The 12,995-nt window shown below is 35.9% G+C and overlaps 1 protein-coding gene across 7 annotated transcripts in view; it reads right to left on the reverse strand.

Moving 5' to 3' along the window:
* cep290 (centrosomal protein 290) overlaps window positions 1-12,995 on the reverse strand; it is a 29,177-nt gene that overhangs the window by 12,539 nt on the left and 3,643 nt on the right. For all 7 annotated transcript variants that reach the window (XR_016150673.1, XM_089127662.1, XM_039646933.2 and 4 more), the window contains 20 exons: window positions 12,793-12,846; window positions 11,954-12,100; window positions 11,202-11,384; window positions 9,856-9,945; window positions 7,902-8,024; window positions 6,299-6,592; window positions 5,274-5,436; window positions 5,028-5,128; window positions 4,871-4,937; window positions 4,649-4,761; window positions 4,493-4,577; window positions 4,278-4,411; window positions 2,866-3,030; window positions 2,623-2,772; window positions 2,420-2,535; window positions 2,160-2,262; window positions 1,841-2,071; window positions 960-1,133; window positions 769-880; window positions 432-637 (listed from right to left, as the gene is read on the reverse strand). Coding sequence is in view for 6 of the 7 variants with exons in the window: in XM_089127662.1 (XP_088983788.1) it covers window positions 432-637; window positions 769-880; window positions 960-1,133; window positions 1,841-2,071; window positions 2,160-2,262; window positions 2,420-2,535; window positions 2,623-2,772; window positions 2,866-3,030; window positions 4,278-4,411; window positions 4,493-4,577; window positions 4,649-4,761; window positions 4,871-4,937; window positions 5,028-5,128; window positions 5,274-5,436; window positions 6,299-6,592; window positions 7,902-8,024; window positions 9,856-9,945; window positions 11,202-11,384; window positions 11,954-12,100; window positions 12,793-12,846 (2,811 nt within the window). In the remaining variant the exon portion in view is untranslated. The remainder of the gene's footprint in view (window positions 1-431; window positions 638-768; window positions 881-959; window positions 1,134-1,840; window positions 2,072-2,159; window positions 2,263-2,419; window positions 2,536-2,622; window positions 2,773-2,865; window positions 3,031-4,277; window positions 4,412-4,492; window positions 4,578-4,648; window positions 4,762-4,870; window positions 4,938-5,027; window positions 5,129-5,273; window positions 5,437-6,298; window positions 6,593-7,901; window positions 8,025-9,855; window positions 9,946-11,201; window positions 11,385-11,953; window positions 12,101-12,792; window positions 12,847-12,995) is intronic.

The raw sequence follows: 12,995 nt of genomic DNA on the forward strand, positions 1-12,995 counted from the left end.
CATAATCCTTAATAAAATAAAAGCTTATTAATAGAACAACATACTGTTTAAAAAAAATACAAATAAAAAAGTTGTTTTAAAATATTTCAATATTTTATTAAATGTTTTATTTGTTTTATTCAAATAAAATAGAAGCACATTAGTGTACAACATATTGTTTTATTAATATAAAAAAGTATTTAAGGTTAAAAGTATTGTGTTTTATAAAAAATAAAATGATTCATTATTTTAATATTCAACATACTGTGCTTTATTAAAATAACCTAAAAGCTTACTAAAACGTTAATTTAATAAGCTCGGCATACTGTGTTTTATAAAAAAAAAAAAAAATGTTTAAGCTAAGGTGTTGGAAGTGTTTTTTGCCATGTTTCTATATGGTTGTATTCGGGGTGGATGCTAGGCGATGGAAGCAAGAGATAAATCAGACCCACCTCAGCAAACTTGGTCTCTAGCTCAAAGTTGCGCTCTTCCACCTGTTTGAGGGAGTTCCTCAGGTGCTCGTACATCTTCTGAGCATGTTCGGCTCGCTGTCTTTCATTTAGCTCCTTCATCTCCAGCATGGTGATGCGCCTGGACACAGATACAATCTCGCTATTGGCCAGGGCTTTGGCTGCCTTGTCCATGCTGTTCTCACCACCTGTGAACACCCGGAATCACCCGAAATAGGTCAACTTTTATTATATTGAAGAGAAAACTTTTTTCATTCAATGACATATTTCACAATGCTTCAACATTGCTTTTGTCTAATCAATTAGCAGTGACGTCTACCAGTCGTGCTGTAGTTTTCCCAGGCCTGCTCCAATGTGTGCAGCTTCTCCTTGCTGATCTCAAGCTCTTTATTGATGGAGTTAATGCGTTCATGTAAAGACACATTCTCCCTCTGAAAGTAAAGGAGATTGCTGTAATAAAAAAATAAAGAAAGACCTCCATTTCTTTACGTAATTTGCCAAGAGACGTACCTCTAGGTGCTCCAGTGTGTTTGTCTTCTGAACAAGGTGATTGTCTTTCTGTAGGAGGTTTCTGTACTTGATGGTGAGCTCAGTGTATTGTTTGTTGGCTCTCTCCAGCTCTGATGCAGAAACACTATCATCAAGGGATTTCTGCAATGCAGCTATTTTAAACGCTGCCATTTCCTGAGGACAAAGCAAGTTTACAGGGGTCAGCAGAGGTCAGTTACAGCTTTCAGTGAAGATGACTACCAGCCTAGGGAAAAACAACAAAACAATACTAAAACAACTAAATTTGTCATTAAAAATACAATCATTATTTATAGACTTTTATTATTTGTCAATATTGTGTTGAGAGTTCATAAAGTGTTTATTTCATTTCAGTCATTTTTCTGACTGTACAGTTTAGAATTCATAAACAGTAGAGGCCAAAAGCGATGTCTGCAGGGGAGATTTGTTTTCCATGACCCTACAAATTAAATGAAACTATCAAAATATGAGGCAAATATTTTATATTGTTGAAATATGAAGGATAAACAAAACACTATACTTGGTTAGGGTATCTGAAAAAATTCTTTGTCAAAAAATATTCTGGCTAAAAATATTCTATTTTTTTTTTTATTCTACCAACAATTAGAGTATTAATGTGATGATAAATAACTAAATAACTGTGATTAATGATTAATTTGTAAGCAGAAAGAAACTGTAATAAATGTCAATTTCTCTTAATGATAACTTTTTGATTACAATTTATTTATTTATATTTGTACTTCTCCAAAATCCTGTTCTAGATATCAGAATCAGTATCGGCCACCAAAAAACCCACATCAGTCAGCCTCTAATAAAAAAATCCCATCATTCATAAGTTGAGTTGTATGAGTGTTGCCTGATACCTTGAACCTCTGCAGGTAGCCAATTCTTTCTGTTACCACGGCCTCCATGTGTCTAAAATCATCCTTCAGTTTGCCGTTCTCCTTCCTCAAATGTTGCTCGAGCTCAAGCAGAGTCGTGTAACGTCGCGTCAGACACTTCTCGTTGACCCTGAGAACCAAGGTTTTCCGAGCCGTCTCAGCCAGCTGCTGTTTGATCTCATTTGGGTCCTTTTCAAGAGCCTCTAGCCAGTGCTGGGAACGAGTCAAACGGATAATGGGAATCATTTAAAGGACTAGAAACACACATTAGAAACTTAGTGACTTTGTTTTAGAGACTTACATTGTACTCTTTGATTTTTACTACATCCACCTCTCTTTGCTCCTCAAGTTTGGATTTCAGTTCTGCAAAAAAGTCCATCTCTTTTTGCCAAGACTCCCTCTCACTGGAGCAGACAGACACCATGAATTAAAACAATGCTTTATTGATTACCATTCATATGTATGATTGATATACATATCAATATAAACAATCTTTTTGGCTCTACATCCCTTTTATATATGATATTTTACAATATAAATGATCTTTATTGCTTGGCATACCTTTGATACTCCTTATATAGAAGTCCTTGTTGATGGCGCATCACTGCAAATTTCCTTTTATACTCTTCCAGAGCTGAACTTATCTGCTCAATGGAATCTTCTTTGTTTTTGATCTCCTGAACATCCACAGTTGAGTCTTAATATTATGTACCTTACATCTGGTTTTCATTATAACACAATACAGTAACCGGACTGACACACACCTGTAGGAGTTGTACTATGTATTCATTGAGAGCGTTGATGACCTCGACACTAGTTGGCGTCATCTCTTCAGGCAGAGCTAATGTCTTGTAGGGGATGGAAGTGCCAGTTGATTTGCTCATTGCTTCAACCTCACTTTCCATGTGAGCAACCTACAAAAAAAAGACAAAAAAAGAGGATGTGCCAGTGAATTTAAAACCATTTTTTAATCCAGTAAATTCTTGAGTTGGGATTTTGAGTAATACCTTCTCATTAGCTTTCGTTAACTGATAGAGTGTGTTTGCTGCCTCCTCTCTCGCAGCCTTCAACTCCTGGCGTAGCTCCTCATTGCGACCGGTCAGCTGATCTACCTGCGTTCTCAGGTGGAGGCTTGCATCAAACTTTCCCTCTGAGTACTTCATCTCCAACACCTTAAGATAAACACATGCATCACTCATATATGTTGTGACAGGGTATTTAGGAACAGTAATGTCACTTTGCTGCAAGATTAGCCTGTAAACAGTTTGCTGAAAGCAACCTGTCCAAGAGCATGAATTACTGGAACCCTGTCCTGTGGTCTGACGAGACTAAGAAAAACTTGTTTGGCTCAGATGGTGTCCAGCATGTTTGGTGGCACCCTGGTGAGGAGTACCAAGAACAATGTGTCTTGCCAACTCTTGCCAAAGCATGGTGGTGGTAGCATCAAGTTGAAGGTGGAGAGGTGCCACGTGTCTAACATCCAGCAGCTCCATGATGTCATTATGGAGGAAAGGAAGAGGATCCCAGCAACAAGCTGTGCATCTCTGGTGCTGTGCAAGTCCATGGCCAGGAGGTTTAAAGAAAAATGCTAGATAACAATGGTGCTCGCATAAAATATTGACAAGTTCCCTTACTTTTGTTGCCAGCTATTTTGCCAATAGTGGCTGTATGTTGAGTTATTTTTAGAGGGCAGGAAATATTTACTGCTATACAAGCAGCACATTACTCTAAAATATATACAAGTTTAATTTTAATGGTATTGTCCCTTGAGAAGATACACTAAAATGTTTGTTGAAATGTGAGGGGTGTACTCACTTTTGTGAGATACTATATATGTATGCGAGTGTGTATATATATATATATATATATATATAAATGCACATATACAACAAACAAAAACGCTTGTTACATTTGATTATGTGCGATTAATTGATTTGACAGCACTAATATATATATATATAATATATACTATATATTATTTTAAAATAAAAGTATTATTTATTATATCTTTCACATGAATGTCTAATTTCTTCAATTATTATATTACTTATTAAATGTATACTTTAAATGCAAATTTCACATGCATAATTATAATATTTATTATTTATTAAAATAAATAAAAACATGATGTATTATTATTATTTTCTTAATATTTTTATAATTCACACACACACACGTGTGTGTGTGTGTGAATTATAAAAATATTAAGAAAATAATAATAATACATCATGTTTTTATTTATTTTAATAAATAATAAATATTATAATAAAATATTATATATTATATAAAATATTATATATAAAATAATTTATATATATATATATATATATATATATATATATATAAATTATTTTCATTAAATATTACAAAGAAAATAATGCAATACTACACAGATTCAGCGTGGGCCCACTAAACGTACACTGACGAGTCTCTCCAGGCTGGGAATATTGACGCCAGCGGGTGTGGGTGTTTTCTTCTGAGCGTCCTGGATGGCCTGCAGGATCTCCTTCATTCCCTGCTCCAGCTGCTTATTCTCGTTCAGCATTTCATTCACTGTAGCAGAGAGAGAAACATTATAGTAACACAAACCACCTGACACTGCAAGTGTTGGAAGGTCACAGTGATGCTTCTCACATTTGGCCTTGAACTGGGCAGATTCAGTTCTCTTGAGCTCCAGTTCTTTCTCTTTGTTGCTCAGCTCTTTCTGTAGACGCTCGTTCTGAGAAACAAACAGGTTGTTAGCTTAGCTTTAATGATTATGATGTTCAAAACTCATCGATAAAGGCTTACTTTGCGTTTGATCTCTTCATCGTTAGATCCAGAGACAGGCCTCTCTCTAAGAGATCTGCTGGTCTTTTCTTCAACACTGTCATCAAGCAGTGAACTACTGACTACTGTTATGCCTTAAAAAAAGGAAATGTGCTGTCAGGTTTTATTATATAATGCTACAATGCACGAATCTATGACATGAGTCTATAACTGATATGCAGCATCTTAGAGTTAAGACCTCACCTTTGTCCTTAACCAGCGCACGAATGCGTTGTTTCAGCTCAAGCCTTTCCTCCTCAAGGCGCTCAATCTAAGGAGAGTCCCGTTAAAAGTCACCGACAAAGTTTAAAATTGGATAACGGACCAAAGCCAGACCATAGAGATAAGCGTTAAGTGTTACCTCTTTCAGCAAGACCTGGTTCTCTGCTTTGTACTGTCTCTGCTTCAAAACCTTTGATCTCTGAAATTCACTCAAATCCAGTTCTTCCTTTGGATTTAATCCTGGTGAGGGAACATGTTCCCAATGAGGGTCAAAGCTGATAATAATCTTAGAAAAATCAATATGAGATATAAAAACCATAGATCCAGTAATTGAGAAGATCCATGATGGTAATCTTAAAATAATAAGCAGGTTTAAGAGAATTACCTAGCCGTTCTCGTAGGTCTTCGTTCTCGTCTAGTAAATTGTTGATTTTGATCTCCAGCTGGTTAATGTCTTTTATCATGGCTTCTATCTCCCGGTCTCTCACTCGGATTTGATTTTTACATTCTTTGATCTCAGTGATTGCCGCTTCCAAACCCTCCGTCCCCTGAAAGACAGTGAAGTGCTTCAAGACATATGTCTATGTAGGCATAATATAACTTTCTATAAGCTAAAGTGTCCCCTTGTTGTTTTCTAAACGTTTAACTCTTCAATTATTTGTGATCAAGTGTTGCTACTAATCTCAGACATTGTAAAAGTTGCACCAAAACGTTTCTATTTGAGAAGCCACCCAAAAACGTTATTGCTGGAATGTAGTGTGATATATATATATATTTTTTTTAAATCATACGATTCAACCTGATTATATGAACATAAATTTCATTATCTTTAGCAAGTGGTCACGAAGATAAATGTAACAGAACAAAAAAAAATGATTAAACTGTTGATAACCACATTCAAACATATATTATTTTACTCATTAAATGTATAATGTTTATATTTAAATTCAAAATTTAAATATTGAATTAAAAAGTATAAATATGTTTCATCACAAATGTAGATGCGACGGATCAAAGTATGAATGAAACTGTTGATAATCATATTAATAGAAACTTTTTTGAAGCTGCTTGAGCAAATAATTATATGAGTTATTTCATATTTACATTTAAATTTATGTCTATTTATTGACTTTTTTTTAAAAGATTTCATGAAAATAAAAAAAAACATTTAAGTGAGCTTATAAAGGAACACATCCTTTGGCTCAAATTGTTCCTAAACGCATCGTGCGACTTTCAAGATGTTGTTAAGATGCTTTGTGACTTTATTCAGTTGAAGATGCTATTGGAAAATAGAGTAACTAATAGTCAACCAAACCTCAGACTATTTATAGCAACCCCAACAAGTATTTTGACTTTGTAACAGCAGTGAATTTTACAATACTGAAGGTAAGTGCCAAGGTACAAACTCACAGACTCATAGAGACGGACTCGACTGAGGGTGTCATTGAGTTCTTTGTCTTTGTCCCTGGCGTCACGTTCAGCCAGTTGGGCGGCACGCTCGGCCTCCAGAGCTCTCCTCTCAGCCAATAGCAGTTTACTGCTCAAGTCCTCCAACCTCCGCTGCTGCACACTGACATGACCTTTTTCCTTCTTCAGTGGTTTTTTCAGCTCCTCGACGAGCAGAGCGTTTTTTTCCATTTCAGTAGTGTACTGCTCGACTTGCTCTGACAGCATCTTGATCTGGTTGTCCCTCTCTTGCACAGCCTTTTGAAGTCAAACACAAAGTCAGTGACTTCTTTGAACTGGGATACAATGAGATGAACCAATATGATGGAAACAATGAATGAAGACAGATGAATGAATGGCACATAAAACAAAGGAAATGAGAAACAGAGATACTCACAGCACAAAGTTCATATATAACCTGACTCGGCCGAGTCGTATAGGAGAGAGAATGGAAAAAGGAAACATTTGCAAGCCAATGAAGCATTTGAAAGGAAGTAGTAATGATTAAAAGGAGCGTGCAACCAAAAGAACACACAAATAGAGAGACAGACATAATAAGCCAAATTGGCAATGCATTAGCATAGATCTGAGGCCTTTTTCACACATCTCGCATCTGTGGCCAGTTTCAGCACTCGTGTTAACAGGTTACAGCATTCATGCTGTGTTCCCAGAAGCATCACAGTGGCGATGGTGAGTTCTGCCACTTAAAATATTTCTGTCATGCGTCATGTACTAAACTTAAGAGAAAACACATTGAAATGCACTATAAACCCTATTAATCAAGCACTATCTATCGATCTATCTATCTATCTATCTATCTATCTATCTATCTATCTATCTATCTAGATCGGAGTTATCAACACAATCTTTTGCAATACAGGCTATTATGAAGAAAACAAAACAACATTTCTTTAAAACAATACATCTGGCGGGCTACGTTCCACATGACAAACACATAAACACTTTCTATTCAGTAAATCTGACTGAATCCAGATGATTTGAGCAGTTTATTGCTACACTCTGGGGTTTTGTTCCATTCCTTATTCATTCATTCATGTCTTACTCGCATAAATTCAATTTCACAATAAACAAGTTTGTTAAAATGATCAATGGCCAACTTCTAATTCTCATTTCATTAATCACCGCTAATAAAGGCACTATTCAATGTTATAACTCAGAAATCACTTTATTTCCAATTTAGAAATGCTGCAGAAATGCTGTCACACGGCAAATGCAGGATGTGTGAAAAAGGCCAAAGCAAATTTTTTATCCTAATTAATAGGGCAAAAAAAATTAACTAAATTTAAAGTATTATGAGTTTGGTTGAGAAATAAAAATGTATAAGAGAGAAAGAATACAAACAGTGAGTATTACAATAAAGGCCATCACCTGATTAATGAAATACATTTTAGATGATAATTAAAAAGTTATAATTTGTATCAAAATACAAATGTAATATGTATACTTGCATATTACAAATTTTATATTAAATTCAACAAACAAATAAATAAAAAATTTAAGTTTGAGGCATTAAAACTTTGTTTATGAACTGTGATATCTGACTGACCTGCTGCAGTGCGATGATGTTGCTTTTGTCGGAGTCCATCTGAGCAGCTCGCAGTTTCTCCCTCAAATCTCTGATCATCTGTTGATACTCCAAAATTTCCATATCTTTCACTGATAAAACACCCTGAAACCAACACAAACACATGACAGTTACAGCATGTAGAACTTCCTAAACTACCAAAAGAATAACACTTTTTTTATTCCCTCATTTCTCATATTAGACTCATTGTGTATTTTGTTTTTGACTGTTTAGGACCATTGCTGGGTATTCATGGCCGTAGTTAGGGTATCCAGGGCTCCTGGTGCCCATGAGATGTTGCTGTGGGCCAAACGTCACTAATTTTCGCCCCTCTAGGGACGCCCCTGCTAGGATGTATGATACCTTCTGCGGTTAGACATTTGGCACTTATTTTCACCAAAGTGTTATCGTTTTAAACAAGACAGAAAACTTGAGCAACTCTAATTACAAGCTATTCAACTTTTTGGATCTTTTCCATCAGGTATCACATCTATTCAAAGAAAGAGTAGTTCCAACGTAAATGATTAGGCTTTGTGATAATGTTGTTTTTCATAGCTGATTTGTTTGAACTTGTTGAACTTGAACTTGTCATAATGTGTCATTATGTTATCATTATATTATGTTTTATGGTCTGGATCACATTGTTTAACTGATATGAGAGGAAGAAACTGTGGTATGCTCATCTGGCCACTGAAGCAGAACAGCGAGGATGGAGAGTCCAGGTTTATCCAGTGGAAGTGGGTTGTTGAGGATTTGTGGCACGCTCTACAACCCGGTTCCTCAGAGACGTCAGATTCAGTGGCCAAGAGTTGCGTCACACAGAACTTATCTGAAGCAGCAGAGAGGAGCAGCAACTGTGTGTGGTTGAGACGGAAATATTCTAGCTGTCTGTGTAAAGGCCGCCACACTACGGTTTCATCGAATTCTTAAAAAACTCGAAGAGTCTGTTGGTTTCTTTGTATAGCTTGCATAGTAATTACAATCATCCTGTGTATTTTGCATGAATGGCGGGTGGTGTTTGGGTTGGGTTGCGCAGTTGCGGTTGTGGTGCCAGACGGTTGTGGTGCCAGTCCACTGGGGAGACCACACTGTAGTTGCAGCCGTTGCGTGTGCCGAGTCACACCACCATATAGAGAAGGATAGGTTAATGTAAAGCTACGTCTTAGTTTGTGCTTATCTTGGCGAAAGCCGAGTACATAAAGTAAAACATCTACTCTCGAGTAATGGAAATCATTTTTTACTTCATTTGTTATGCAACAAATGTTAAAAGCATAAGTGCTTTTGAGTGTTTTTGCTCTCCCAATGAGATTATGTGATCTTTATTTGTGTCTGGAGTTTATTCTTTATTTTGGGGCAGTGTGAACTAGCCTTTAGAAAATATTCTCATGTATTTTCCAGGAACGTCTTAAGTTAGAACAATTGATTATAAAATAGATTCTTTTTTTTTGAATTATGCTAAAAAACACAATTTTGAGAATATTATATTATATTTGACTTCTCATATTGACTTCTAAAGGCACTTTTTGTAAAGTCTATTCATTAAAAAATAATGTAAAGTTACGTACATTATTTAAAGTTACTTACACAAAAAAGTATTGTTCGTTTGGGTTCATCTGGGAGCTTTTCACATGAAATATCGATATACATGATAATATATATTTTAATAAGTATTTTCTCATCTATATTTCTTACAACGTATACAAGCTGATTTCCATTGTAGATGTGTAACAGCACAATGTTAAAAAATAAATAAAACATGTTCCAAAAATATTCTTGGATCATTAACTAAAAGAACCTGTTGAAAGAATCTGGATCAAAGGCAATTATTCAATCTATTCAACAGAAATTCTTCAAGGCATAGGAGCAAAAGAAAACAATAACACTGTACTACCGAGAAATGTCACCGTATTTGCATACAAGCTGTTTGTTGGCTCACCTTCCACTCCTCCACTTTGGCATGAACAGCAGCCATTACTGGGTCGTCCTCTTCAACTTTAGCCTGGATCTGTTCACTTAGCTCTCTGACCTGTCAAAAGACATCCTTTTACAATGAGGTTCAATAATAATAATAATAATAATGTTTATTTTTTATAGCGCCTGCAATAATACTAATAATAATAATAATACCAATAATTACATTTTTCAATCATAAAAGAGATTTATGTCCCATTTACGCACATTCATAAACTACTCGGTTGCTCAATGGCAGCCATTTATTTATGTGACCGAAAACCAGTGCTTGAAGTGAGGGAAAAAAGGTGCCGATACTCTCTTGCATTGGCAAATCATGACAAATTGAGATTTTTACAGGGAAAAACAAAACTTGGAAATATTGCTCTTACAACAACAATTTATTGTTATTTATTAACAACACAAATGTATTTAAACAAGTCGTGTGTGTGCGCACATTTCTTTAAAAAGAAATTTTCTCTTTTTAGAAGTTGGTCATTAATAAGCTTGAAGTTAGTTAAGATGGGAAGTATACAACAATTGCATGTAAATGGTAAACAACAGAAACAACCAAGAAAACATCTCTCAATATTGTCTTTTCAGTCATACTTAGATATGTTTACAAGACAGCAAACATAAAAAAGTAGGCCTACACTAGGTAGGTGTAGGCTACCTGTCTGTGTAGGCTATAACTAAAACTAAAAGAAAAGCTTATATTCTGACTAGCTTGCTCGTTTTATTTATTTATAAAACTTAGTTTTACCCTAACTGAATAATTATGACCAGTTTAAATGGATAAACCTTGTATAAATATGTTTGAGTCTTTTTCTTTTCTGACGTAGCCTACTCCAGTTCTTGTAAACACACTAGACATGCAAATTCTGTGCATTTTGGTCACTTTTTGTGTGTAATCAGATTTATTTTCTTCATCAAAATTGTGCTTTCACCTTAAACGAGCGTGACCCCAACAAAAATAGACTTGGCGCGACGGCGCCGAACCCTCCTCCTCACGGTGTGACATGCAAGCCGAAAAAAAGATACGCGCTACTCACGCTTGTGGTGGCCGCGAATCCCGCGATCAGCTCAGGTTGCCGTTTCGCAGCCGTAACACGCCGCAGATGTGTGCAGTAAATAAGGGGTTAAACGGCCGTCACGCTTTTTCTGTCAGTGGTATAGAGTACCGGCTATATGCGAGAAGTAGTGGTACGCAACAAAAAGTGCAGGTACTACGCACCGGTGAGTACCGCCCCACTTCGAGCACTGCTCGAAACTTAATTGACCAATCAGCTTCTAGTACTGGCCTTAAACATCGTATAATCATGATTAAAGCACCTGAAGCTTGGCATGATCTCTCTCTTTTCTCAGCTGATCCATGATGCTGTCCGTCTGCTGGACCGCGATCTTCATCTTGTTGTACTCATCCGTCATCTTCTCCATCTCCTTCACAGACTCTTCCAGATTGGTCTGCAGGTGCTCATTCTCGCTCTTCAGGTTGGCAGCCATATCTTCGGCATGCTGGGGGAGAATATGTTGATCACAAAGATGTCACATAACAGGAGATTGCATTTGAAATGTACTTTAAAAGATTATACATTCAGGTTTCTCCTGGTTACTTTTGAGTTTGATGTACAATGTCAATACAAATTAAGTTTCACAAAGGTGGGTTATGAAAGGTAGGAAACACACCACCTAATAAAAAATACCCATATTGATATAAGCTGGTGAACAACAGCGTGAACTACTCCATATATATATATATATATCTATATATGTTGTACATTTTTTAATAAGTCGACTTATTTCGACAGTGGTTTCTTTTTAAAATTAAAATAAACCTTAAACAATTAAAACCTTCAAAAATATAAATGCTACTAAAGTGATTTTGTGTATTATTCAATTTCAGATTAAATGAAATAAAAAAGATTCACCTTGAATTTCTTTTCACCTTGCAGTTTATGTGTAATTTTTTTGTTTTTTTCGTTTAAAAGGAGGGCCAAAAGCATTAGAGGTGTATTATGCTTGGCAGTGATCCTGCCATTTTATGATGGCATTACATGGCAGCCTGAAGGTCATGTGGGAATTACCTGCAGATCCTCCATGCATTGGTAGAGCTGTTGGTTGGCTTTGGTAAGTCTCCTCTGAATCTCATTGCTCTCCTCTTTGGTCTGAAGAGGCTCTCTCTGCTCTACTTCCTTTCTGTAGAATTCGACATCCTGTTGCAGCTGTTCGTTCTGCAGTAATGAACAAATCCATTAGCTTGCTCTATCGAGGAGAGAGTGTTCGCGTTGTTGCTAGTTACACTGATTTAAATACATGGATACAGGAAACAAATGAATAACTTAACACTGTTATAAGCTGTTTTATTTTTAATGAAAATGTTTTTTCTGAATTGTAAATTATACTGTAAAGAACAATGTATATACAGATACATCACTAAAATTAAACAACATTTAAACGGGGCAAGTGAAATTACTCCTTGGGAAAACGTTTAGTTTTAAATGAATGGAACTTACTGGAACAAGTCTATCATATTCCAAACCAGATGGCGATTTGAATTTCTTCAAGGCCACTTTTTGGTTACCAGTCCAGATCAAACTGGAAGTGCAGTTCCATTTGACATAAACATGTTTCTGATAAGATAGATTGGCTACTCTAATTCTGCATAATCTGGGGTCTTACCTTCTTGGTAAGCTGCTTTATCTTGAGGGGCAGTGACAAGAGATGACAGCAAGGAACAAAAAGGATAGAAAAAGAACAATAACAGGCATGCATAAAAAATAAATAAAAATGAAATGGTCAGTGAGGGGAATAGCTGAGAAGAGAAGGTGATATAAGAGATATAATGGAATGGATAAATGTCAGTAATAGAAAGAGGAAGATTTAAGAAGTTTTTTTTGCAGGCCCATAAAAGGATTGGACATACCTCTCTTTTTAATTTCCTGTTCTTCTCCTCTGCCTCTTCAGCACGGACAGCCAGCTGTGTGAAAACATGCATCAGTCTGTTATCAATTCTACACCTGCAGCTACAGTATTGTTCTTATGATTATTCTATATATTATAATAATATTACTATTATTTTGGTTTTAATAAAAAGGACTTTTACTTCATTAAAATATATCATTTTGA

Source organism: Pimephales promelas, chromosome 25 (genome assembly GCF_988280905.1).
Source record: "Pimephales promelas chromosome 25, fPimPro1.hap1.1, whole genome shotgun sequence".
NCBI classification, from domain to species: Eukaryota; Metazoa; Chordata; class Actinopteri; order Cypriniformes; family Leuciscidae; genus Pimephales; species Pimephales promelas.